Below are 27,732 nucleotides of genomic sequence, written 5' to 3'. Positions count from 1 at the left end.
TCAGAACCCCAGTTTGGGAAGCACGCATGAGAAGTCTGGAACGGCGCCGCCCTGAAGAAGATCCTCTGTACCAAGTGGCCACTTACCTAGCCGCCTTGGATCAGCTCTTTGACGAGCAAGCCAATATTATGAGGGAGCAGACCCATCGAGCCGAGCAAGCAGAGCTCGCGGTGAGACTGCAACAGATACGAGCAACCCAAGCCGAGGCGAGATCCGCAGCCGCGGTCAGTAGTGAAGCAGTTGCTCAGGAGAGCCTCAGGCAAGCCCGAGACCGGCGTATGCAAGAATGGACCAGAAGTGGAACCCCGGTCCCGTCAATTGGGGAAGACCAAGTTCTACTCGGGACACCCGTCATAGGATGGGGACCACTCGTGATAACCCCACAAGCCCCACCCGAGAACCCTGAAGGGTCTACTGCCGTCGGTAAAAGAGAAGCTGCTACGCAACCCAGGGAAAATGGAAACCTAGAGGACGGCGAGCAAGGACAACCCGCACACTCCGCCCCGGAAGAAGGCTCGCCCCGCGAGTAGAATGGCCGACGCCATCCTAGTGTTGTACTTCCCAGCCCCACTGGCTTAAGTTGTACCCTTAAGTATGAACCTGTACCCGGACATGTTGTACGCGTTTTAGTCTTACCCCGTGATGTACCCTCCCTTGCGATAATAAAGTTGTGTGTGCTTGTTGTTTGCTATGTTTGTGTGCTTGTTAGTTGTGTGCTTATCGGCAGAAGGTAGATTCTGCCTTTTCAAAAATACGAATTAAACAACTTAAACATCACTTAATCCCAATCTCACAAAAACTCTACCCAATCTCCAGATGGCTTCCCGAAGCGTTACAAGGGCCTCCCGCATTCGGAACCCTGCAGTCGCTGGTACGGGAGTGCAGCCTAATGGACAGAACCCTCCCCAGGATGAACAGGAAGTGAGCCAGAACCGAGGAGAAAATCAAGGAGAAGTGCCACTGCCACCAACAGCACCCCTCGGGGACCTGGCACATATAATCCACAACCAGACCCTCATCCTAGAAACACTAGCCAATGCCCTCGTAAACATGTGGCCTCGAGAGCAAACCATGAATGACAAGCTGACAGCTTTTCTGAGGGCCAAGCCGCCCACCTTTGCCGGATCCAGCAACCCCTTGGATGCAGATGACTGGCTACGTGTAATTCAGAGGAAGCTCGAGCCGTTCGAGTGTCAGGACCGCGACAAAGTCCTTCTGGCAGCCCACCAACTCACCGGGACTGCCTTAGCCTGGTGGGAGAATTACTGTGCCGCCGCCGAAGATGCCTCCACCATCACATGGAAGGAGTTTGTGAAGGAGTTCCGCCGATATCATATTCCCTCGGCCACCATGAAGCGCAAGGCGGATGAGTTCCACACACTACAGCAAGGAAGCATGTCGGTTGAAGAGTACACCCATCAGTTCATGGAGCTGGCCCGATATGCACCGGAAGAAATGTCAGATATACACCCAGTATTTCATGTATCACAACTAAGAAGGTATTTGAGGATACCCGAGACAGAACACGTACCAGTAGAAGCGATAGATTTGTAGCCAGACCTGCGATATCAGGAGATACCGGTCAGAATTCTGGACACTGTCACAAAGAGAACAAGGAATTCAGAAGTACGGATTTACAGAGTGCAATGGAGCAGACACGGAGTAGAGAAAGCTACGTGGGAACGCAAAGATGCTCTGAAGAGGGAGTTTCCCCATCTGTTCAGGACTCAGCCGAATCTCGAGGACGAGATTCAATTTAAGTGGGGTAGGTTTGTAACATCCGTAAATTTCACCCCAATAATTTACTCGTTAAAAACAATTTTAAAACTTTGCAAAAATCTTCTTGAGCTCATTTTCTTTCCATCCAAAAATATTCTCTTCCAACCTACCACATCTTTCGTTCATTTGTCTTTCCATCGGTATATAATCTTCTCTCTAAAATATCCCTAATCACTTCTTTCACGTGTATGTGCCCTCATGCACAAGCACCAACTCCCTTTTATCATCTCTCGTCTCTGAGCTCTGGCACACACACGGCATGCAGCTTGCATGTGTGCAAACAGCACTTGAACACAGCACGCACGCAAGCAAAGCACTAGCATCAGCAGGCTAGGCAACGCACCCACACGCCGCATGCGCGTCCCTGAGCCCCACGCGCACCACGCGCCCGGGACGCCCGGCGCGCCACTCGGCCCCTGCCCGACCTATCTTGTCGTCCTGTGCCGCCTCGCCGCTCGCGATGCTGAGCGCCATCAATGGCTACCCGGATGCTCGCCGCGCCGCCCGTCTTCCGGCGCAGCACACACCCGTTGTCCTTGCAGCGCGTCCTTGCACAACTCCGCGTGCAGCTCGCCAAGCCAGGGCTCCCTTTGCCGTCCTCCTCTCTGGTACGCACATGCAGCAATGCCATGCATGCTGCCATTAGCTAGCATCGTCAAAGATCAGCGCCCTCGCCGGCCTTTGCCCGGCCTCGTCGCCAGCACCGTCAAGTACAGTGCCGCGGTTGGCCGCACATACCCGGCTGCATCCCCCTCCCCGGCCTATAAAATGCAGCGCCGAGCTCTCTTCCCCGCCGCGCCACCCAGTCCTCACCGTCACCGAGGTTCCCCGCTCTGCTAGCTAGACCACCGCTCTCAAGAACCAGAAGCCGTCCTCGCTCTCAAGTGCTTCCCTGTGAAGGTGAGACCCCTAGCAGCCTCTCCACCCGCAGCTCCATCCACGCCATCATCCCCATCACAGCCGCCCTCCAGAGTTGAGCTCGACTAATTGAGGGACCGAAAAGGCGACCAGAGGGGGGTGAATGGGAGCCAAATAAAAATTTTACGACCGGAAGCGATTTGGTCAAATCCCAAGAGTACACCCAAACTCTCGAGTCCTAGGAGATGTGTGGAGTAGCTATGAAGGAGTTACACCAACACTAAACACTCCTAGGAATAAAGCGTGAACAAGTGCGGAAGCATACGCGATGAAACAGCACAAGAAACAACAAGGTATAACTCACCGGTTGATCCGACGCACAGATTTGTACAACGTCGGTTCAACCGATGAGCAGAGCTGGCAGCAGAGAGAAAAAGTGAGCACCGGTTGATCCGACGGATGGGTTTGAACAGCGTTGGTTCAACCGGTGTTACACACCGGTTGATCCGGCAAAATCAAACACCAACGCCGGTGCAGTTGTCCAGAGAGACCACAAACTAGAGATTCCAAGCACCGGTTAAACCGACGTAACGAAAATTCGAACACCGGTGCAGTTGTCAAGAGACACTGCAAAACGAATCACACTAAACACAGGTTGAACCGATGCTCAGAAATTTCTATACGTCGGTGTAACGAATCAAACAGCAAACAGAGTAGTACTGGCTCGGTCTCACCGGTTGAACCGATGCACAAGAGAGAAAATGCACCGGTGCAACCAGACGCAAAGCAGAAAACCCTAACGTTCGAAAAACCAACTCACCGGTTGAACCGACGCAATATATCACAAGCGTCGGTTTAACCGGTGATAGGTAGAAACTCAGCCCGACGCAGAAACAGGTTTTTCAGCCCGCGATCTTTGGAAAACTTGGTGATTGGAGGATCAAATCAAGTCAAAAACTCCCCAAATTTTGCAGGCATGATCACAAAGGCCTTGTGAACCTACCTACCAGAGGAATCGACGAATCACTCCATGGTTTGGGAGAAATCGAGGAAATTCCGAGTAAAAACGGGGTTTTCTCTAGAACTCAAAAACTTCAAATCGAAAGAGCTCGTGAATCCTAGGCGTTTGGCACTAAGTAAAGAGCGATGGATTCACCTCAAAGAGCTCAGAGAAGAACTACGATCTCGTGCTTCATGATCACACAAACGAAAACCAAAAATCGTCACAAACAAAGCACAAGACGTATGAGATTGAAACGAAATCAAATCCCCGGAGGGCACAAGGAGGGAAGGGCCTCCTTTCCCATTCAATCTCAGTACAAGGACTCAAAAATCTATAGTTCAAACCCTACCCCCAGAGAAGGAGGAAGAACAGAAGAGAAAGGGAGAGAGAGAGCGCCTGGGAAGGGGAGGCGGCGTGCTGTTTAGGCAAAAAAAGGAGAGCCCCAAGGGAGAGGGGGTGAGGGGGGTATTTAACCCCAACAACTCTCAACCCAAAAGACTAAACTACCTCTAGAGCTGAAAATAAACTAAAAGGCCCGTAGGGGCAAAACCGGAAAAGATACATAGACTCATCCGACGGCTGAGGTTCTTTCTTCGAATCGAAGTCTTCTCCGCAATACCGCCACATAGATGAAGATCCTGTCCGCGGTTTTAGAGGGTCCGCGAAACCCGGCGAGGTGGCCGGTTTTGAGAAAACCGCCAAAACTCCACGTGCGGGAAGATTCCCGCCTCCACGTCGTGGCCCTAGACGCCGTTCCCGCCTCGGCCTTCTGACAACCCTAGACGCCGCTCGACGCCCGTCACCTCCTCGCCCACAGCGAGGCCCTAGACGCCGTCGACGCCCGTCGCCTCCGTCAGTCCCGAGACTGACGCCCGTGCCTCCACGACTTGGCGTCTTCAACCGCCGTCCGCCTCCTTGGTTTTGTGGCGCAAACCAAGAAACCCGCCTTCCGTCGCCGCTTGCGCCCTCGATCCAAGAGTGGACGCCACAGCTGTCGCCCGGCACGAGCTCCGGTCCCGGCTGCCCTTCACCGCCGTCCACCGCACGGTCCATCGGCCACAGCACCTCCACAGCAGCTCTCCGTCGACACTTGACGCCCGTGTACCTGCAACCAAAGACCAAGCGCACGATCACATCGCACGGTTGACAATTCACTCATCACAAGCAGGATAGAGTACTCCACGTTCCTCAGGTAATGTGTTCAAATCAATTTTAGACGGTTTCATTGTTTTTTTAACTGTCTGTGATTCACCTAATGCTGACATTATTTACTTCCCCGATTGCAATAAGGGATATCGTTTCACCAACGTTTGCTGTAATAGAAAACCCCTCCATAGTGGCTTTTTAATGCGTACGTGTACTGTTCTTTCTTACTACGTAGTGAAACAAGGAAATAATGCGCGACCCAGGTAGGAAAAGTGTATGCCAAGCCCCCGCTTCTCGTCTTTTCTAAGTAAATAATACCAGACAGTGAAATAATGCGCCAACAAGGTGGGAGCAGTGCGCCCCTCCGCTTTGTCTTTTGTATTTGTCACCACTGTCTTTATGCAGCCTAGACAACAAACAAGATCAAATGATTTCTTGGAGGCACGCACAGGCACCAGCTGAGCATCTTCTCGTGGGCACCATCTCGGATGGCCTACCAGGAATATGATAGCAATCAAAACAACCTTCGATAATTTTTCATGAGATTCATTAAGATTCTCACTGCTAATACATCAATCTTAAATTTTTTTTCTTAGAGATAATCTGCTTATTTGCTACGGAGTATATGTATAAATGTCGTGAAGCTAGGCCTCTCAGCATTAGCCAATCTGAGCTCCAACAGCTGGTTTGGCCAGATAATGGACATCAGGACACTGTGCCCAATCTTCATCTTCCTCCTCCTCATCCTCAAACTCATCAGGGCAAAGTCGTCGTCGGCGCTTCGCCTCCCGCCGGGGCCATGGCAGCTGCCGCTCGTCGGCAGCCTGCACCACCTCCTCCTGTCGCGCTTCATCAGCGGCCTGCTGCCTCACCAGGCACTGCGCGAGCTGTCCGCGGCGTACGGGCCGCTCATGCTGCTCCGCTTCGGTTCCGTTCCGACGCTGGTGGTCTCCTCCGCCGAGGCCGCCAGGGAGGTGATGCGGACGCACGACGTCGCCTTCTGCAGCCGCCACCTGAGCGCCACCCTCGACATCATCAGCTGCGGCGGCAAGGACATCATCTTCTCCCACTACAACGACCGCTGGCGCGAGCTCCGCAAGGTGTGCATGCTCGAGCTCTTCAACCAGCGCCGCGTGCTCTCCTTCCGCCCCGTCCGGGAAGAGGAGGTGGCGCGCCTCCTCCGCTCCATCTCCGGCGAGTGCGGCGGCGGCGGCCAACCCGTCAACCTCGGCGAGGCCATCTGCCGCATGATAAACGACATCGTCGTGCGCACGGCCATCGGCGGGCGGTGCAGGTACCGAGACGAGTTCTTGCATGAGCTCGATGAGGCCGTGCGGCTCACCGGCGGGTTCAACCTGGCCGACCTGTACCCGTCCTCGCGGCTCGCTCGCCGGTTCAGCGCCGCCGCGAGGGACATGGCAAGGTGCCAGAAGAACATCTACCGGATCATCGAGAGCATCATCCATGAGCGCGCAGTCACGCGGATGCCGGAGCGAGAGGAAGACCTTCTGGGTCTTCTCTTGAGGCTGCAGAGGGAAGGTGGCCTGCAGTTTGATCTCACCAACGAGATAGTCAGCACCGTCATTTTCGTAAGAAGATCAGCTTGTTCATCACTCGATTATCATATTAAAAATTTATTTTCAGTACTAGCTAATTAAGCTTTTGGTACTTAAATTTGGATCTAGTATATATTCTTTGCGTCCAACAAAATTTTCTCACATGGTAAATTGGTAATTAACTAAGAGTTACTGTAGGATATTTTTGCTGCCGGGAGTGAAACATCATCCACAGTACTAGTATGGGCCATGTCAGAGCTTGTAAAGAACCCACGAGTGTTGCATAAGGCGCAGGCAGAGGTGAGGGAGACCTTCAGAGGACAGGAAAAGTTAACTGAAGACGACATGGTCAAGCTAAGCTACCTCCATTTGGTGATCAAGGAGGCTCTACGGCTGCACGCTCCGGTGCCGTTCTTGCTCCCTCGGGAGTGCCGGCAGACATGCCAGGTGATGGGCTACGATGTGCCCGAGGGAGCCAAGGTGTTTGTGAACGTTTGGGCAATAGCAAGGGACGGCAAGTTCTGGGGCGATGGCGAGGCGTTCAGGCCGGAGAGGTTCGATGGTAGCAGCGTTGATTTCAGGGGTAATGACTTCGAGTTCACACCGTTTGGGGCAGGCAGGAGAATCTGCCCTGGCATCACGCACGGGCTGGCCAACATGGAGCTGGTGCTCGCTAGCCTTCTTTACCACTTCGACTGGGAGCTGCCTGGAGACCTTGACATGACTGAGGCCTTTGGTATAACGTTGAGAAGGAAGTCCAAGCTCATGCTGAAAGCCAAACCTTGCATTGGCTTTGTACCAAAATAAGTAGCTAGGTTCATCTACGCTATGAAAAATAATATGACTATATATCAAGCTATGTTCTCCATTTATGCATCTAGTCGATGAATTATAATTACAATTATGCTAGCACTTTGTAGCGCTAGACAAGAAATATATTCAGAGGTGCATGCAGTGGTTGATTTACAAAAAAATTTCAAATGGTGGGGTAAAGTAAATAATTAATTAATTTGTACTTTAGTTAATGTTTCAATGGGTTTTAGTGTGAAGCGTGCAAGCAGTCTACTGTTGACCAGACATTAGTAACCCATAAATGGTAACGTTGACTATGCCCATTACCAACGTTAGTCTTTCCGCGTTATACCAATAACCTTTTTTTCCCGTAGCGATATATGAAGGCCAAGTGAACACACCCAAAACAAACGCATCTCGAATAATGAACATCTATGCTGCAGCGCAATTGTCTATATTTTTAACATAGCGCGCGCACACACACACGAATAATCACCTTTTCTGAATGCACTCATCACGCACCTCCTACCTCTAGCACCTCAAATAGTCTAGGCCGGCGGATATGGTGTTGACGAATTAAAATAATTCACCAAAAGAATAATCAGGAAATGATGCCAAAACTAATTAATAAAATACGAGCACTTGTGATAAGTTGAAAACTCAAGGTCAAATGGTCTGCTTCTACCTCACTTTTCCATTGATTTATCTCTTCTCCTGCCGACATTTGAGAAAATTAAAATTACTTCGACACCAACATCTTGTTACGCATAATAATTGAGCCATGCAGACAAGCAACTAAACACCAACATCTTGTTGTGCGAGCAGATCCGGCAGCAGCAAGCAAACAACCGGCATCCAAGGGCAAAGGACAATTGTACTCCTTCCGTCCTAAATTATTAGTTGTTTTGACATTTCTAGATGTATAATTTTTATTATGCATTTAGATACATATCATGTCTAGGTGCATAATAAAATTAGTGCTCGCAGAAAAACCAAAACGACTTCTAATTTAGAATGGAGAGGGTAGGTACATTGGACCCCCACGCCAACGTTGCCACATGCGAGCAATAATCAGGGCCAGATCTATGTAGTTCCTCTCAACCGTACGCAGGCTCCAAGAACAAGTCGTTAATTTGTTTCCTTTTTACATCACTGGGCTCACCGAAGCCGTCTCCCCTGTGGTAAATGCATTGTGAGATGCGAGCCAAATTCACGCAAGCTTCGGCGAAGGGCCAAATTCACCTGCGTGACTGCGATGCCATCCATCACAGCAAGCTGCTCTAACTCTAGATTTCGTGTTTTGAGCCTAAATCAGCCTAGCAAACTAGCCCACATGTGTAATTCAGTCCAATTTATTTCGAAACAACTTTTTTATTGTCGAACAATTTTTTCATTGTTCCAGCAATATAAAAAATTGTTCTGGAACCAAAAAAATATTCCGGAACAAAAAAGAGTTATTGTGCCTTATGTAATGATTTGACTGTCAATCACACGAGCGACTCTCAATATTTGCACTAAAAAAGTAGGGAGTGGTGAATCAGAACGGCCAACTAGAGGGGCTAAACCGAATATTAAAAAAATCTCACTTATCTGAGAGAACAAGATCTATATCATGAATTCAACATGAGACATCTAAGGTGACACAAACTCTCGTGACGAGTTCACCCTACGAATGGTTAGAAAAACCTCGTGACGAGGCCTGCAGGTCACCTGGCCTCCGCCCACGCCGCCTGCCCGAGCCGGCGAGCCCCCTCCTGGGCCACGCGTGGGCCTCGTGTGGCTGGCTGGGCCGCGCGCCAGGCCGAGCCAGCCTCAAGTGAGGGCTGGCTGGTCCACTTGCCTGCGTGTAGCGAGCACGCCAATCCTATATTTTCTAGTAGATTTTTTCTTCCCAACCTTTTTAGTGTTTGAGATTGATAAAATCATCTACAACCGTTAGATCAACACATCCAAACTTTAACCCTCACACTCTCTCACTCGAACTTGCCATCGCTTCCTCCTTGACTTGACTGACACTGTTTTCATCACGTTTATGTACTCTTGCTCTTTCGTGCACCACGTGGATCACTCATGACTCCACCCAGACTCCTCGGATCCCTCAGTCCAAACTACTCATGTTCACTCTTCACCACCCTTAGTCTATTGGTATGAATCTTTAATTTGACCTTCACCGCATGTCGTCAACCATTACGTCACATCCTATGTGTGCATACCACGAGCCAACGTTGTCTATCACTCATCATCTAAAGATGATCACTTGGTCCGCAAAGATGTTGCTGACAATAATGGGGGCGGGGAATACAGAATTTAACTACTTCAAACAATTGCAACTTAATGAGTCCCGTGTTCAATTTCTATAGGCTTGGTTTCGTGCTACCAGTTGAACTAAATATTCTGAAAACAACTGACATAATTTGCAGCAACCATCTTTAATGTTCAAGGAACCAGACGGAGGTAGTACTTGTATTTCCTAATTCATTCAATACACAAAAAAAAACCATGCATATATACACAAGTAAAACATCATTCTAAAACATGTAGATTTTAGTAAAATTGACGAGCTTTGGATACACATGTAGATTTTAGTAAAATTGACGAGCTTCGAATACAACATAATTTATTTACTGGTGTCAATAAACATGTGACACTACAAGATAAGGCATATATCTGGGCCCTACATTCATACTCAGCAAAGGTATGCATTGGTGGATCCAAGAATTTAACATTTTTTTTGGGAGGGAGGCTTTCTCTTGTTCTTCTTTCTTTCTCTCATTTTCTTCTTCTTCGGTTCTTCCTCAACTTTTCTTATTCCTACTACTCATCGATGGTTAAAAATTGTTGGAGGGGGTTTTATTGGATGCATATCCCCACGCTGGATCCGCCCCTGCATGTATACTCAGATTTTTTTTATTTAATCAAGAAAAGGAATAGATCGGTATACGTGTATGAGAGCAGGCTACTGGCGCTACAGGTGTGAACGTGGCAGATTTAATACTCGTATACAACAGTAATTTAAGCACGGTGTATAGGTTTCGCAGGAATTAACACATTATTTTTGCAAGCAAATGACCCTTTGGAGTAACCGGAGGGTTATAGCTAGAGGTAGCTAGCTGCCGATGTGTGTTGTCTACTCCCATATATATGTAAAGAAAAAAAAACAGCTATGTTTGGCATGCATGAGTCACACGTTGATACCTTCATCATCAGGCATGCATTGTTATTACAAGCTTGATCTATGGAAGAAACTACTGCCCAACTTTTTGCTGGTGGGTTTGCCATAACGATTTTGGCCTTTCTTGTTGCATTGCGTGATCAGGTCACCGCAGTTGTACCACATGGTATCCGCGAGCTTAGCTAGGGAACACGAACCGGTAGAATACCCTGTCCCGGAACCGCCTGACCACATGTACCCACGCACATCTAAGGACTAAGCTCCCGCGTCACTCTCCCAGGCGGCACGGGGGCCTCCACGCGCCGCCGCCCAACCCACGCCATAGGCCGCCTCCGGTGGCCGCCGCCGCCGCCGGCGACCATCCGGGCGGCGGCGGCCCACGGCCGAGCTGAAGCCGGCTCGGTTCGTCCCTCCCTCTCCCTTCCTTCGCTTCTCCTCCCGCCGGCCTTCTTGACATGCCTCCCCACCGCCGGATCCGGCCTCTCCCTCGCCGCATCCGGCGGTCCCTGGGCCGGATCTGCGCGCTGGGCCGGCCCGCCGGGGGTTTGGGGCCCATGGCCACGCCACCGTCGGGGGTTCGGGGCCCCCTGGCCGCGCCGCCGCCGCCGGGGGGTCGCCGCCGCGCTGCGCTCCGGCGGTTGGGGGACCCCTGGCCGCCGCCGCGGGGGTTCGGGCCCCCTGGCCGCGCCGCCGCGGGGGTTGTCGCCGCGCCATGCTCCAGTGGTTGGGGGCCCCTGGCCGCGCCGCCGCTCGCTCGGGGCGGTCCTCCTCTCGCGCCGCCACCTGGTGGTGGCTGGGGGGCCGCGGCTGCGCCGCCGCTCGCCTTGGAGGCCGGCCGCCGGCACCCCATCCCCATGCGCGGGCTATACGCCTAGTTAATGAAAAAGATCCGAACATAGAGAGAGAGCGTGCAGAAATGCGAAACCATATGTACATGTGACCGCATCAGGTTCGAAAGAGAGTTCAATCATTATGCAACATTATCGATGAACCTTTGCTTTGAAACTCTGGAGGCCTTGCTTGCTAGACCAATCTCAATGTGTGTCATATAAGTGTTATTAGTATTAAATTTGCTAACATAACAGAGTTATTGTAAAGACAGAAGAAAAAGTTTCATGAAATGTGAGAGGAGTATCATCACCATGACACTCTTTCAACTCGTTATCTAGTCTACAACTATACGATGACACTCCCTATTGAGATTGGGTTTGTTGATAGGGCTTTTGGCAGCCAAAATTGCATATTGGGGAAAAACTAGGGAGAGAGGAGAGTACACCAAGATGCAACAAAGGAGTAAGAGAACTCACAAACAAATCAGATCAAAGATAAAACCATAACACAAAATGAAAGACTGCCATCGATGGTTGATTAGTGCCACTACCAAAACAGCATATACTTGCCAGTTACATCGCAGCCATTGCACACAGCACCACCCCTCGTCACTATGCCGACCCGCTGCAGCATTGCATCTGAGAGACCGCCCAACAGAAATGGGACTAAAGCCGGTCGCGATGGAGACGACTCGAGGGGGTCTAACTCGCCTGTTCTTCAACGTATAATTCTGTGGCATGAGCCTATAGCTTGTGCCTGCCGGCATTTTCACGTTTGCCTTCTACTAGGCCTTGGTGTCTTGTGTACTATCTGGCGGCGGCGGCGTGTCCACACCATCCGCTCCGGCGCCCGTGTTGGCCATGGCGCCAAACAGCGTGCCCATCTCCTCCAGCGTCCGGCCTCGAGTTTCCGGGAGGTAGGCGAACAAAAACACCCAACCGAGCGTTGTGATGCCAGCGTAGAGGAAGAAGCTGCCGCCGGTGGTGATGGCCGTCGATAAGGACAGAAAGGTCATGGTGACCACGCCGCTCGCCAAGCGGTTGCAGGCCACGCCGAGCGCGCAGCCGAGGGCTCGCAGCCGCTGCGGGAAGATCTCGGAGCTGTAAACCCACGCGATGGGGCCGAGGCCCATGGAGAAGAAGCCGACATACGCCAGGTTGGACGCGACGCACAGGGCGATGGCCCACGGGATCCTCGTGCCCGGGTGGCGTCCGACGACGGCGAGCCCCGTCGCGAGGCCGAGGAGCGAGAGCACCATGCCTGCCGTGCTGCCGAGCAGCAGCGGTCGCCTGCCGACGCGGTCGACCAAGAACGTGGCGACCAAGGTGAAGAGCAACTTGGAGGCGCCGACCGCGCAGGTGGCGCCGAGGAGCTCGCCGTCTCCGGCCATGCCGGCGCTCTCGAACACGCGCGGGCTGGACAGAACGACGGAGTCGATACCTGACACCTCTGAAAGAAGACGAGGCCGAGAGCCGAGAGCGCTACGGGAAACTCCATGTTTGCCGAGTGCTCAACCTTTTGCCGAGTGTATTTTTTCCTGCACTCGGCAAATAAAGTCTTTGCCGAGTGTGATAAAAAAACACTCGGCAAAATAAATATACATGGCAAACAATTTTTTTGCCGAGTGTATTATATTTTAGCACTCGGCAAAGATGAGAGTTTGCCGAGTATTTTTTTACACTCGGCAAATAGTTTTTTGCCGAGTGTATTTTTTTTGGCACTCAGCAAAGATAATAATTTGACGAGTGTTTTTATTTACACTTGGCAAAGAATAAAACTTTTTCTCACTTCCAACCGCAAAACTTTTTCAACTCTCCACATACAACATGTGTTACTCCATGTTAAAATTTTGTACATTTTTGTATTTGTTTGCTATATTTAATTAATTGATTACATTTCAAGCTATTTTTTGAATCAAGTCAAATTTGAAATGCAAATGATTCAAATAATGGAATACAACGAGTAGAAAAATTATATTCATGTTATTTAGCCCAATTTGGGGTCTTACCCATGAAATGAAAAGAAATTTAGAATATCTTGTTCAAGAAATATGACCACTAATATGTGTCCAAATAATTTTTAAGTTCTAAAAAAACAAATGAAGTCTGAAAATTATGAGATTTGTCATGATGTGGTGGTATCGCACGTGGAGGCTGTGATAAAAAGTTGAGAAGATTTAGCACACTTTATCATAATGATGTCTATAAAATCGAAACTTCTCACAAGAAGTATATGTGTGATTGTATGTGAGAGAATAGTGGATGTAGATTTTGAATACAAATTTTTTATATGATCTGGTATGAAAAAAAATTTATACCAAAATTGTAGAGCTCGACGAGATATAAAATTTGTAGTTTACAACTTTTTTATTTGAACTCATTTACCTCTACTAAAATGCATTGGAAATTCTATACCAAATGTTGATTTGCCAAGTGTTCTTTTTTTTTACGCACGGCAAAGAAAGATGAAAAAAATGACTATCCTATTGAAATAAAAAGCTAGCCTCTCCCTCTCTCTCCCGTAATCTCTCTCTCCCTCGGCACTCTCCCCTCCCGCAGTCTCTCTCTCTCACTTCATGGCCGGCGGCGACCACCAGCGCGGCCCGAACACGGGCCGGCAGCGCGGCCTCTAGCATTGGCCGGAGTAGGCCCAAAGCAGCAGTGGCGTGGGTGGATCCGTCCCCCACGAGCGGCGGCGCTGGCGGATCCGACCCCGGCGGGCGACGACGTGGGCAGATCCGGCCCCGGCGGGCAGCGGCGCGGGCGGATCCGTCCCCGGTGAGGGGGGATCCGTCCCCGGCTGGCGGCGGCGCGGGCGGATCCGGCCCCGGCGAGGGCGGATCCGTCCCCGGCGGGCGGCGGCGTCCTCCCCTTCCTCCACGGCCACGGCGAGCGAAGGATCCCGGCGGAGCGGACGGATCCGGCGGCGGCAGAGTCTTCCCCTCCCTCCGCAGTGGCCTCCACCCCTCCCTCCGCGGCCCCGGCGTCCGGCTGCGGGTTCGCTGGCGTCCTGCGCGGCTTGGTGGTGGTCGACATGGCCAAGGGGGCGCTCAAGGCGGCGTGCGACAACGTCTCCTGCGCGGACGTCCTCGCCTTCGCCGCCCGCGATGCCAGCGCCGTTCTCAGCGGCGGCGGCGTCAACTTCATGGTGCCCGCGGCTGCTGCGACGGCCGCGTTTCCACCTCCAGCGGCGCTCTCCAGTTCCTGCCCCCGCTGTCGTTCAACCTCTCCGAGCTCGCCGCCAAGGGGCTCGACACCGACGACCTCGTCGTGCTCTCCGGCGCGCACAGCGCCGGGCGCTCCCACTGCTCGCCCTTCGTCAGCGACGGCCGCGCGGATCATGTCCCGGCCTCCTCCCATCCCTCCAGATGCTGCGGCGGACGGTGGCAGTGGTGGACGTGCTGGTGGTGGCGGCGGACCATTTTTTTTAATTTTTTTTCCAAAAATATTTGCCGAGTGCCAATGTGTGCCCGAGAATCAATACACGGCAAATAGCCGCTTTGCCGGCCGATGTATGCCGTGTGGCGTTTGCCGTGTGTAACACACGGCAAATCATTTGCCGTGAGTTTTCTTTGCCGTGTGCCCGAGAACCAATACACGGCAAATAGCCGCTTTGCCGGTCGATGTATACCGTGTGGCGTTTGCCGTATGTAACACATGACAAATCATTTACCGTGAGTTTAACTGACTTTGCCGTGTGCCAAAAGCACACGGCAAATGAGTGGCGTCCCGTAGTGAGCAGGATGCGCCGCGTGGCGGGGGTTGGGGACAGCACCAGCTCCTTCCAGACCTCCTTCTCGTGGCATATCCTCCTCCCCGGCACGGCCACCGTGTCACCAGCAAGGCCGTCGTCTGGGATGCTGGCGCCTGGCGGCCGCCTTGATGGCGGCTAGGTGGTCCGCCGCCTCCTCCGGCGTGTCGGCGATCTTCTCCAACACGGCCGTGGCGTCGGCGAGGCGGCCTTTCATGACGAGCCACCGGGGAGACTCGGGCATGGTGAGGGTGACGAAGGCCAGGGCGACGGACGGCGCCGCGCCGATGCCGATCATGATGCGCCAGCCGAGGTGGAGAGGGAACCGGGCGAAAGCGTAGTTGGAGAAGTAGCTGAGCAGGATGCCGAGGTTGCTGAAGATCTCGGGGAAAGAGGTCAGGGAGCCGGGGGGCGAAGCGGGCGATATCTCAGCGGTGTACACGGGCGGGATCGTGATGGCGTAGCCCGCTCCGATGCCGGTCGCGAACTGGCCGGCCATCAGCATGGCGTAGTTGGCAGCGAAGCTCGTGAGCAGCGCGCCGGCGAAGAAGAAGACGGCGGTGAAGACGACCGTGTAGCGGCGGCCGATCCAATCGGAAGTCCTGCCCGCCGCGAACGACCCTAAGATCGCGTAGAGGTTGACGATGCCCATGAGGATCTCAAGCTGCACGTCGGTCATCTTCAGGTCCTTCTTGATGTACAGCGACGCCCCGCTCATCACAGCGACCTCTGCAGACTGCAGAGATAAGCACTGCGTGCACGAGAATTTAATGGCATACACGTATAGAAATTATATAGATTTGTACCATAACTACATACCAATATATATAGTGGAGGGATGGTCTGTCTGATTCTGACCACTTGCAGTAAAAATTCCGTGCAGGAGGGCTGCATACTGCCCTCTGTGCAGTCCCACGCCCGATGTTCGCCGCGTGGGCAGGTGATGGATCGGACGCACGCGCAACGAGGAGGCCTTTCGATGATGCTGAGTTGCGGACTCTCCTTTTTTTTAGCCTGCCGTCCGACGCCGCCCCAACGATTCCTGCCGTCCAACTGCCCACGCTCGTCACCGATTTGTTTCCCAATCTATTTCTCATTCACTCCTGTGATGTGTCTCAGTCATTCATTTCTCCAATTTATTTTCCCATTCATTTCACTGGTTGGGATGTGACTTTTAAAATAGGGTTAGTTGGATCCATGCCACTACAATTTCTTGAAGTTGGATTTCATGTTCAAAATCATGCCATTGAGTGGCATGATTTTGAACATGAAACCCAATTTCACGGAGTTGTGGTGGCATGAATTGAATTTTCCCTTTAAAATATGATGAGCAGATTGTTGGATTGATCTCATTCCTAATAGGCCCAATGGCCTATTAGGCCCTTAATCCGTGCCCTAATCGGGGGCGCCCAACCCAACACATGGTTGGTGGGCCCCCGTTGCGCTGCGCTATAAAAAGAGGTGGAGGCCGGCGGCACACAGCACGAGATTCGCCGTGCGCCGCCAAACCCACCGAAAAACCATAGCCCGATCTGAGGGTGCGCAGAAGCAACGGGAAGCCGCCGCCTCTGCGCCACACCAGCCGTCGTCCTCGACTCCACCGGCGTCTCCACCGCCGCCGTCGCCATCGTCCTCGACTCGTCGCCGTTGGTGCTGTCGTCCACGACAACGCCGCCGCGACCGTGAAGCTGCTGCGTCACTCGCCGCTGCCCTAGAGCAGATCTTCATCAGCGAACCAGAGATGGTCGCCGGATCGAGTTCAAGCGCTGGTGGTGATGGTCTCTCCCTCTCTCCCTTTGTGTACTCTATGTTCTAGATCTAGGACTCCTTTGTACTCATGAAAAGGAAAGAGAAAGGAAATACCCGCTCGATCTGTGCACTAGTCGATCCTAGAAGTATAACACAGATGCAAATCTATTTTTTTTAGATAACGGAAATGAGTTCTGACCTCTGCAAAGTGTATATAGCCAAAAGATTATTACAAAACAAAACCGTCTATTTGCTAACTAGGGGGAAATTAAAAGAAAAAGGATCTAAACCAATTCTGAGGTTATTCTTTCACCTATTGCCTATTTCCAAGGTGACGGTCTCCAAAGCAAGACTCGCCCTTCGGAACAGCACCTTCATCAAATCTTCATGTTGTAGATACACCCACAGGCGCAATCAGTACACTACTAGAAAACGGGCCAAAGATCCAAGCCAAAGGAACCACTTGTTGCTTGAACCGGTACTAATGTGAGACATCAGCACCGGCTGCATCAATAGCCGGTACTGTTAGTATGCGCCGAGCGCTGGCAAGGTGCACCACGGCAAAAACCGGTGCCAATGCACTGACAAAGGCACCGGTTAACTCTATCAGCCGGTACCAAATTGGCCATGCATCAATGGCACCGGGTGGTGGCATGGCCTGGTGCTTATGGAGCAGACATTAGCACCGGATCATACCATGACCCGGTGCCTATGCTGGCCCTGGACACAATGGCACCGGTTAAAATGAGCACTCGGTACCAAAATGCCCGGACTGATCTCCCTCCTCGATATTTTAAGTCCTGGCCACGGCTCCTCTCTCTTATCTCTCTTACCCTCCTCTCCTCCGTCTGCCACCCTCCGTTGGCCCCCGCCGCCGCCGGACCCCTCCCCCCGCCGGCCTCCGTCGCCGACGCCCGCCACCAGCACCTCGGCTCGCGGATCCGGCCGGCGTGTCTCCTCTCCGGCAGCGCGACCCCGGCTACACGAGCTCCCTCGGCGGCGAAGCCTCCTCGACGCGCGGATCCGGCGGGTGCGACCCCGGCTAGGTGGCTACACGAGCTCCCCCGTGGTGGATCCGGCAGGCGCGGCTCCTTGCCAGCGCGCCGCCTCCACTCCCTCCCGACCACGACCACGGGTCCAGTCCCCTGCCCAGCCGCCGGTGCGACGGCGAATCGAGGGTGCGTGGCTGGGGGAGGGCACGACGCCCGGGCCCTGCGGCCTCCGCCTGACCGCCTCCAGCCTCTCCCCTCCCACCTAGGGTCGGCCGCACCTTCTCCTCACCGAGCGTGCCACCGTGGGGGCCCCCTCCTAGTCCTCCTAGTCCTGAGGCTGGGCGATGGCAGAGGCGGGGAAGCACGGCGTGCTAGGTGAGTTGGGGGAGCGGCACGGGCGGGACAGCGGAGCTGCACCACGCCGCAAGACCGGGCGATAAGACCGAGCGGGACGGACCTTGGCGAGCGGCGCGCGGCCCCGACCGGGCATGACGGGGGAGCGGACTAGCGGCGCGGGGGCGCACCTCATCTCCGGCGGCAGGTTCGGCGGGCGGCCGTTGTCTCCGGCGGCGGGTTCGGCGAGCGACCCGCGGCAGCCGGCGGCCCCGAGCGGGATGGACCTTGGCGAGCGGCGCGCAGGCCCGAGCCGCGCGGCCCCGACCGGGCATGGCGGAGGAGCGGACGAGCGGCGCGGCGGACCGACGAACGGGGCAATGGTGGGCGCGGAGGCCTCGGCCGGCGGCCGCGCGGAGGCCTCGGCCGGGGGCGCGCGGAGGTTCCTGCCGGCGGCGGCACAGGGGTGCCGGTGGCGTTCAGGGCAGGGGTACCGCCGAACGGGCTTATTTTTTTTGTTCGCCCAAAATACTTTTGGTACCGGTTGGTCTTTCCAACCGGTACCAATAGATGTCTAAGGCACCGGGGAAAAACCCGGTGTCTTAGAGCGATGTCATTGGTCTCGGTATGCGGGTACTGGTTGGAAAACCGGTACCTATGGGCGTTTTCAACCGGTTCTAAAGGCTGGTTTTCTAGTAGTGGTAGGTCTACCTGGAAAAAGACTGCATAAATGAAGAATACATGGTATTGTTAAAAATAATATCAAAGGTATGATATTTTATTCCAGTATTTCCATTCGATTCGTGGTTGCTTGATAGATTTGTTTACCCAATGTCCATACGGAATCATTAAAGTGCGCAAGTATAGTTTGTTTGCTTGGTTAATTCGTTAACACAATCTATTTCTCATGCATTGAATCTCTTACAGTGCCCAATAATTCATCATTGGTTGGATCGTTATGTGGCTCGTTGGTTCCTTTTCCCCCTTAATGCTTGCAGTACGCAATAATTCTCTTTTTTTTTTGCGGATAAAAGAGAGCTTTATTGATTAGTTCAAAGGATTACAATTGTTCTTGAGGAGGTCTTGCACGCGCCCGACCTCGCCAAACTGCCGTATGAGTGATCTTTCGAGCTAACTCATGTGCTACTAGATTACACTCTCTTTTAACCATGGCCATGCGCTAATTAACCAACAGCTGGGCATGTTCCTTATCCTCCGCATGAGGAAGCTATGCGACGAGCGGTATTCACCTTCCCAATGGCCTAGGCGATGCGGGCACAGTCTGACTCAATGATCACCGATCCCTGGGCCTATTGGCTTGCCAATCGCATTCCCTCAAGGCAAGCTTGCGCCTCTGCTTCTACCGCGTCCTGGCACCTGAACAAGACACGCCAAGCCGTGAATATTACCTGCTTCTCGCAGTCCCGAGCAACAACGCCGATGCCCGCTTCACCGGTCTGTGGAACGAAGGAGCCATCCACATTGACTTTAATCCACCCTGCAGGGGACGGTTTCCACGCTGTCTTCCCGAGATCTTTTGAGCCAGCGCTGCTCTGTCTCCTGTTGTCGGATAGTGAACAGGTTCGCTTCCCTTTGTCATTCACCGTACTGTCCGTAATTCCTGATGGGCTTGATGGTGTTGTTTGATGATTATTTATGCTAAAAAATACTAATGAGATGTTGACCTTCCCGGCAGCCACAACTCTGGGTGAGCGATGCTAAGGAAAAATATATATATACTCTATTATTTCTTTCCATGGCTGGATCACAATGTTCGGCGGCACTATATATATTGTTTACATAGCCATAGTGTCCTCGGATCGAGACGGCTACGGCTGTTCCCGAGTTCTACATACGAAGCATCTACAAATTCTTTCGACATCTACATCATTTTTCTAGGCAAGCAGACAAGCATAGAGCAGCCTCCTAGTGGAGTTATGGTAGCACCATGCAATCTAATATGTTTAAGGTGCAAAAAGACCTCTAGCCTAGTGGTTAGAGCACCTAATAAGTAGCATGCAGGAGCAGCAGGAGGCACAGATTTGACTTCTCGTGGGAGCAAATTAAAAATAGATCTGGATTAGATAAAAAAAACTTGTATAAAAAATAGATAGGGATCTTCCCTGCTGACTTCAGTAGAAATAATCTAATGTATAAGGTCCCGTATTATTGTGGTAAAAAATATTAGTGAGTATGCAAGTGCGAGAGCCACGGTTAAATTCAGTGGATGTTGAAATGTCTGGAAAGTTTCTAAATGTTAGCATATAGTGTTGTTTGTACATTTATTATAGTTATTTTCTCCAAAATTCTTTTTAATGTTATCAATGTTTTGTAGGGTGCCATTTCTTTAGGCCACCAGGTAAAATTAATGGAAAAATCTTAATTTTTTTTGGAAAGGAAGAACTTTAATGTTTTATATGTCCAAGTTATGCTTTAATTTTGATCATCTTCGATTTTATATTGTTTGTTATCTACTAGAATAGATACTCTTCCATGTTCCTACAGATAGGAGTCTTGTTAATCTACTGCATTTTCCCCCGGTTGGTCCACAAGATTGGTGGACACCAACTATTGCCCATGTCAATTTTGACTGTTTGTTGTTTTTCGGTTGATTCAATGTTTGTTTTTCAGCCAATTTTTAATGTTGTTGTTCTTGTATAGAATCGACTGATTTTCTTTTATCTCATCACCAAATCCCATCGGCTGGATATGCTATGTGTCTTTGTGTCATTGGCCAAAAGAATCGACTGAGTCGGTATAGAAAATGCTCGTTTGTCACGGAGGCACTCCCATATTTTAATATGTGATTTGAAAATATTGTTGGATTTAGAGCCTGATTGGTTGAATGCCAATTTTTGCCAAGCCAAAATCACGGCAAACCAATATATTTGCTTCCCAAAATAAGGGTAGCACCAGAGCATTCACTACCGGCCCTGCCATCAGCACAACCATGAGATGCATCACCATGTTTCATTTTCATGAGAGCCATCACCTCAGGCTCCACCATCACCAGCGGCTCCAATATCACGAGAGACATCACCACCATCAGGAGAACCACCTCAAACATCACCACCACCACGAACATCACCACGAGAGATAGCTCCGCCAGCACTAGAGCCATCCCCACAGGCCCCGGTATCACCACCACCACGAGAGCCATCACCACATGCTCCGGTATCACCACTGGCTGCCACCGACCCGATCACAAGAGTATACTCCACCGGCCCCGGCTTTGATGGCCCGATCAGTGTTGCCTCAAATACTGCAGCCTTACCAAAAGGACAAGGGTCAGAAATTGTGAATAGATGGCACACAGCAAACAAGAAATCAGATGAAATTGTTAACAAGGCTAAGTCCAAGGATAATCCAGCAAATTCTAGTGCCAGCAGACGGTCAGACTTTTCTATGCCCCGCACTGACACGGAGCACAAAAAGTCAATTGGGATTGATAACATCCAAGACTTGGACGATGCTCCTATAATGTTTGAGTACGGAAAAGACTTGCTACCGGACTGAGCACTAAAAGATTGTCCTCCTTTTATGCGGAGGTTTCATAATTGGTACAAGTGGACACGTAGACTTGGGCTCAAAAGCATATATGCTCCGCACCATCTGGATGTATTCGAAGTTAAGGGTCCACAAATCTTTGATATCATATTCGATTTTGCAGACATCCAGCACATATGTTCCACCTCAAAGAACTTGGTATTAAAATGGTTCGACTCTGGTGCATGTAAGTGCCTTATAATACTAATTTATTTTATATTACGTCATAAAGTATTGTAATATATGCATAAGTATTTAATTGTCATACATTATATTCTACAGGATGCAAACATATGATGCTATTATTTTAAAGAGAAAGGTCTGATACCTTGACCCCACGGCGATTTGCGAGTCTGCGCATGCCTCGCCATTATGGATGAAGGACGACGACGACCATAAAGACATTTGAAACAAAGAAGGAAAAACAAAAGGAACAAAAAAGATTTCACCAAGAGACCTTCACAAAGCTTGCGGCCTGCATATCGCATATGATGACACGATGGGAAGACATAAATGTCGTATTTGCCCCATACCACATCCTGTAAGTCTAATATCAACCATTTCATAATAAATCGTTGTTCCGATCCTACAAAATGTACATAATATTATTTTTTGCATAAATCACTGGATTGCTTTTCAGATACAACCAAAGCTCGGAATTTTTTTTGTATTGGACTCATTGGATTGGTCAACCAAGAGGTACCAAGAATTATTAAATATTCTAGAATTGTGAGTGAATTTCTTATCTTCCCTATGCATATCATGCTTATTTCTCTAGAGAAGTATACATATATAATTAACTTTTTATTTCTTTCATTTTAAAACAGGGCTTACAGGTTCTACATTCGTAAAAGAGGAGCTCATCTCGCCGACAGACCAAATGAAATGACTCTGCGCACAAGGTTCTCGTGCCACAAGCAACCCGTACTAGTGCGAGCATCTAAGGATGCAAGGGAGATATACTACGCATCCCAAATGTGTAAGGGGCTACTCTTTAATACGGATATATGCATATGTGTATACTGTTTTTTACTATAACTAGCACTTGCTTAATTTTACCATGGATTCAATAATTGCAGATTCACCCTGACACACACGGTGTCCAGCTCCACGAGAAAGAAATTCTAAATGTAGTCGACGATTTGTGCCGTTTCATTATGTATGAAGTGGTCAACGTGACGGGCAAGCTTTTTCATGAAGCACAAGATTTGGTAACGAAAGATAAATACATTGGGCTTCGTGAATGGGACAATCAACTGCACCGTGTCGACACTAGCAGCGGTCCTAGGGAGGATTAGGGGAAAACATGTATTCAATGTGCACTTTAATGATGTACTCTAATGATGTTTGGTTTTTATATAATTTAATTTTGTATGCATAAGAATTTTTGGTTACCGAACATATTCTATGTCTCGATAGTCAACTAGATTGAATGATCAGAATTGACGGGAATGGAAATTACAAAAGGTAGCAGGAAACGTAATCGAAACTTTCAAATTCAAATCATTGAACTGTTTGGCCGGCGGGAAAAATTTTCCAAGGGCGGGTGAGGTGGTAGCCCGCCCCTGAAAATCCATTTAGAAGCGAGTGGCGAGGTGACCCGCCCCTACAAATGCATTTTTAGGGGCGGGTGAGGGGGGAAATGAGTTTTTAGAGGGGGTTTCGTTACCCATATTTTTAGCAGCGCAAACTAGCAACGGGTGTGCTACCCGCCTCTAAAAATGTGTTTTTACCGGCCTCTACAAATGCTTTTCGTAGTAGTGAGTGTAAAGATTAACTCCAGATTCATTATCATAGTGACAAAAAAAACAAATCAGAGATTTGATGAACAATGGCATAAACATAATTCTCTCGTCCTTGGTAAGATGCCACTGGCTTTAATTTAAGGCAGGGTCAATATTTTCCCTTGCTTTCCCTGCAGATACACAGCGTGGTGAGCTTTCGCGCGATGACGCGAACGACGATTTCCTCCAGAACGACATCAGGGTGAAGCCGGACCTGGACGCCCTCGGCGCGCTCGGTGACGTCGGGTGGTACTGCATCCGCGCCATCCTGTGGGCCGTCGGCTACGAGCTGCCCCGAAAGCGTCGCCGCGCTCCCTGAGGCCGCCAGGAACGACGCCGGCGTGCTCCTCGCCTGCGGCGCGTCGATGCACTGGCCGGACGGCAAGGTCGCCACCTTCACCTGCTCGTTCCTTGCTAGCCTCGCCATGGACGTCACCGTGGTCGGCAGTCGGCACAAACGGGGCCCTCCGCGTCGCCGACTTCGTCTTCCCGTTCGATGAGAAGTCGGCGGGGTTCAGTGTGCTGGCGAGCCCGGCGGTGGCGGAGCTCGCCGTCGGGTGGGGCCCGCCGCCGGCCGAGCGCACCGTCGCCACGGACCTGCCGCAGGAAGCCCTCATGGTGCGGGAGTTCGCGAGGCTGGTGAAGGATGTCCGGGACGCCGGCCGGTGGCCGGCCCAAGGCCAAGTGGCCCGACATCACCAGGAAGACGCAGGCCGTGATGGATGCCGTGAAGGCCACTATCGACAAGGGATGTGAGCCCATTGAGATTACGGGCTAAATAAAAAGGCAAGCAACGCTAGCTATCATGATTATATGTTGTTATGCTCATCAGTTTATGCATCTCCGCTCCTATGTTGCTGTTTGGTACATTTACCCCTGTTTCTAATATATTATATTAGAGATTTTGGCGTTTTTACCTCTATTCCGATCTCAAATGGTGATTTTACCCTCATTTTTTTAACTGTATGATTTTACCCCGCTTTTTAAAATGAAGTCAAGGTTTACCCTTGATTTTAACTCTAACTCTATTAGTTCACCATAAAAAAAACTCTATTAGTTCAATTTCCACTAAAAAAATAAAAAAAATTAGAGCAATAGCAAAAGACCATAGTACCCTAAACCCAATCCAAGTGTTCTCCCTTCCTCATCATCCCTCCGATGTAATCCTAGCGCAGGCGGCGACAACACCAAGAGAGAGGGGCTCGTGCACTGGCCGGAGCATACAGGTTGGCCCTGCGAGGGCTCGCGTGGTGAACCCAGCGCAGGTGCGGGCGCAGGGGCGGAGCCACCACTAGGGCGAGCTTGGGCAGCCGCCCTAGGTCCCTCCACCCGAGATCCCTAGCATATCTCCGGTGCTCAAGGCCCGGCATGGGATTACGGTGGCGCGGCGATGCCCAGATGAGTCCCACACTTGAGGATGACTGCGAGATTGGAGAAAACGAGAGACGGCCTCGCGTTTCCTCACTTGTGGGCCTCGTGGACCAAGTACTAGGCCGCCGACCGCATCCTCTTTGGCCCAGGCTGCCCAGCCCAACGCATGGTCGCATCGCACCGTTAGGTTCGGCGTTCGCGGCCGCGTCCCCTGTCGGTACAACGCAGCCCCCACCCTCGCTCACGCTCAGTCTCGGCGCCTCCCGCTAGCTGCTTCCCGCCGGCAATGCCAACGCCAAGTGGATCCCGCACAGGGCATGGGCGCGCCGTGCGCGCCTACAGCCTGCCTCCGCCAGTGGATCCGGCACCGGCGCGCCTGCAGCAGCCCGCTTCCCGACGGCCACGCTGCCAGTCTGCCACAGCCCACAGACGGTTGGAGATTTGGTCATTTGGATTTTGGGGGATTATTTAATTTTGGTCATTTGGTGATGGATGAGGGAGCAAATGAAGCCGTTGAGGGTGGGGAAGATATAGCTTAGATGAGATCGGCAGACAGCTTCAATTCCAGTAACAAAGAAGCGATTGCTTCATTCTTTGATTTGATTTGATTACCTATAGTCAATTGAATAATTCAAAAATTTATGTAGAATTCCGCCCTAGGTCATTTTTTGGGCTGGCTTCGCCACTGTGCGGGCGTACATGGTTAAAACAGGAGAGTCGAAACATACCTATCTCCTACGCCGGATGATGAGATGCTGCGACGACGATAGTGAGTAGCAGCAGCAGCAAGAGGAGTCGGCAGGAAGGCCTTGTCATGGCCCGCATTGCCGGCGGAGTGGAGTGCAGAAGCAGAGCAGATATATGCTAGGGTAGTTTTTTTCATAGTTTGGAGTAGTATTCTATTCATATTCAAGTAGTATTTTCACACTTTTGAGTAGTATTGTTTTATAAATTAATGATAAATATTGTAGTAGGAATTTTTTTTCCCAATGGTTAAGCCAATTGGAGCATTGGAGCAGTATCCAGAATAGTAGTAGTACAAGCAATACTGTAGTTGTAATTTTCATATATAGCATAAAAATTAATCATTGCGTTTCCATGTTGCAAGGCAAATGCTTGCTAGAGTAGTATTTTTTTATAATTCAGAGTAGTATTTGGTTCTTATTCAAGTAGTATTTTTCACACTTTTGAGTAGTATTGTTTTATAAATTAGAGTAGTATTTTTTTTCTTACTGAAGTAATATTTTCCACAATTTAAAGAAGTACTTTCATAATTTTTAGTAGTATTTTTGTATAGATTAGAGTAGTATTTTTTGTGCTCTATAGTAGTTCATAACTCGTGAATCATGCGACCATTAGGTCCTGCTGCCACGCAACAGCACAGCCAATTCAGCAGTCCATGCACTACTACAAAAACGTTGATTTGTCCCGGTTGGGAAACCGCTGTTGTCCCGGTTTCCCAACCGGGAACGCCTGTCCGGGACAAAAGGGGGTGCCCTTTTGTCCCGGGTGTGGCAACCGGGACAAAAGAGGACCTTTTGTCCCGGTTGGTAACACCAACCGGGACAAAAGGTGCAGCCAGCGCCCACGTGGCTGGCGCACCCTTTTGTCCCGGTTGGTGTTACCAACCGGGACAAAAGGTCTCTTTTTTTTCATGTTTTTCTTTTCTCAATTCTTTTTCTATTTCAATTATACTTTTGCATTTCAATTAAACTTATGTATTGGAATTCAGTGTGTATGATCTCCACTAATATATACATATATATAGTTACTTATATAATATTTGTCCTAGATAGTTTTCATATATAAATTAATTCACTTATATATATATATGTATACACATATCTATACATGTGAATTCCTTTACATATGAAAATGTCTAGGACCAATATTATATAAATATATATATACACATATATATTATTGGAGTGCTTATATATATAATACATACATACTCCATCATATTTGCATAGGTATATTCGTTCTTAATTACATAGTAGAATTCGCCTTTTGGAAATTTAATACATACATACATACTCATAAATAGAAATTTAATACATAGACACACATATATATTTACATAGTTATATTCGTTCTTAATTACATATATACGCGTATATTGTCATATTTACTGTGATTGTCAATATTAGATATTCCATCATAGTAGAATTCGCCTTTTGGATCGAGGACTTGCTCAACAATAAATCCGGAGAATTGTTCTTGAATCGCCATAATCTTTTCCTCCGGTATGAGTTTATCGCGCATCTCCCCGACCTATGGAAAAAGGGGATAATTAATTTCGACTAATTAAAATACGAGTTCAAATATTAACAAGTTTTTTTTACTTACTTCCTCCTCCCAATCTGTCCAGCCCTTTGGAGGACCTACCAGACCATGGATGTTCTCGCATACATAGTATGCGCACAATACAGTGCCTGGTTTCTGCCTCATACACTTTAAGAGAGAAGAAATTATCAGGTATTTACATGAATATATAATAAAACTAATGAATCGTGCAACGAATCATCCAAGCGCGTACCGGAAAATCTGTCTTGATCTTCAATTCATTGTCAAATTTGCCTGGATGATTTTTAGCGAATTCTTTCCAAACCCTGTGCATGATTAGAACAATTATAGTCAAGTAACAAAGTGATTCAAATTATCGGTCATGGACGGAGTAGTGGTAGAATTACTTTTTCATCATGTTAAGAAGATTTTCATATTGTTCTGGAGGTCTCCTCAATGAGTCCATAACCACGAGTAGGCTCTTCTCGGAAATTATGACAATTAGGACAAAGCGTTCACTGCAAGATTATACGGAGGCAGTTCTTGGTAGTTAAGGTTTAAACAATTCGATTATAGAATAGAAAGAGTTAGACGGAAGGAATCACTCACGCAAAGTTGTAAGGAAACAATATCATTTGCTTGTTGTGATGAACGCTTATGTACTTGAACAAGTTTTGGAATATGTCATCGGGATTGTCCCGTAGAAGTCTCCAATTACAAGTAATTGGGTCGATGAAGCCGAGGTGAGAGTATCCCTTTCTTCTGCAAGTATGTATCTCCATTC

General features: G+C 50.0%; 1 protein-coding gene and 2 pseudogenes across 1 annotated transcript; 2 read left to right on the top strand and 1 right to left on the bottom strand.

Moving 5' to 3' along the window:
* Positions 1 to 5,263: 5,263 nt before the first annotated feature.
* Positions 5,264 to 7,280, top strand: LOC120650434 (ent-isokaurene C2/C3-hydroxylase-like). Its single transcript, XM_039927578.1, has 2 exons — positions 5,264 to 6,375; positions 6,541 to 7,280. The coding sequence occupies exons 1-2, from the start codon at positions 5,485 to 5,487 to the stop codon at positions 7,147 to 7,149; spliced, it is 1,500 nt and encodes a 499-aa protein (XP_039783512.1). The 5' UTR covers positions 5,264 to 5,484; the 3' UTR covers positions 7,150 to 7,280.
* Positions 7,281 to 11,825: 4,545 nt separating this feature from the next.
* LOC120648550 lies at positions 11,826 to 15,611 on the bottom strand (annotated as a pseudogene).
* A 2,505-nt stretch (positions 15,612 to 18,116) lies between these two features.
* On the top strand, positions 18,117 to 24,069 carry LOC120647763 (annotated as a pseudogene).
* The last annotated feature ends 3,663 nt before the right edge of the window (positions 24,070 to 27,732 follow it).

The sequence above is a fragment of the Panicum virgatum genome, chromosome 9K, assembly GCF_016808335.1.
Source record: "Panicum virgatum strain AP13 chromosome 9K, P.virgatum_v5, whole genome shotgun sequence".
NCBI lineage: Eukaryota > Viridiplantae > Streptophyta > Magnoliopsida > Poales > Poaceae > Panicum > Panicum virgatum.
The sequence above is the reverse complement of the archived record's forward strand: the minus strand, read 5'-3'. Positions and strand labels throughout refer to the sequence as shown.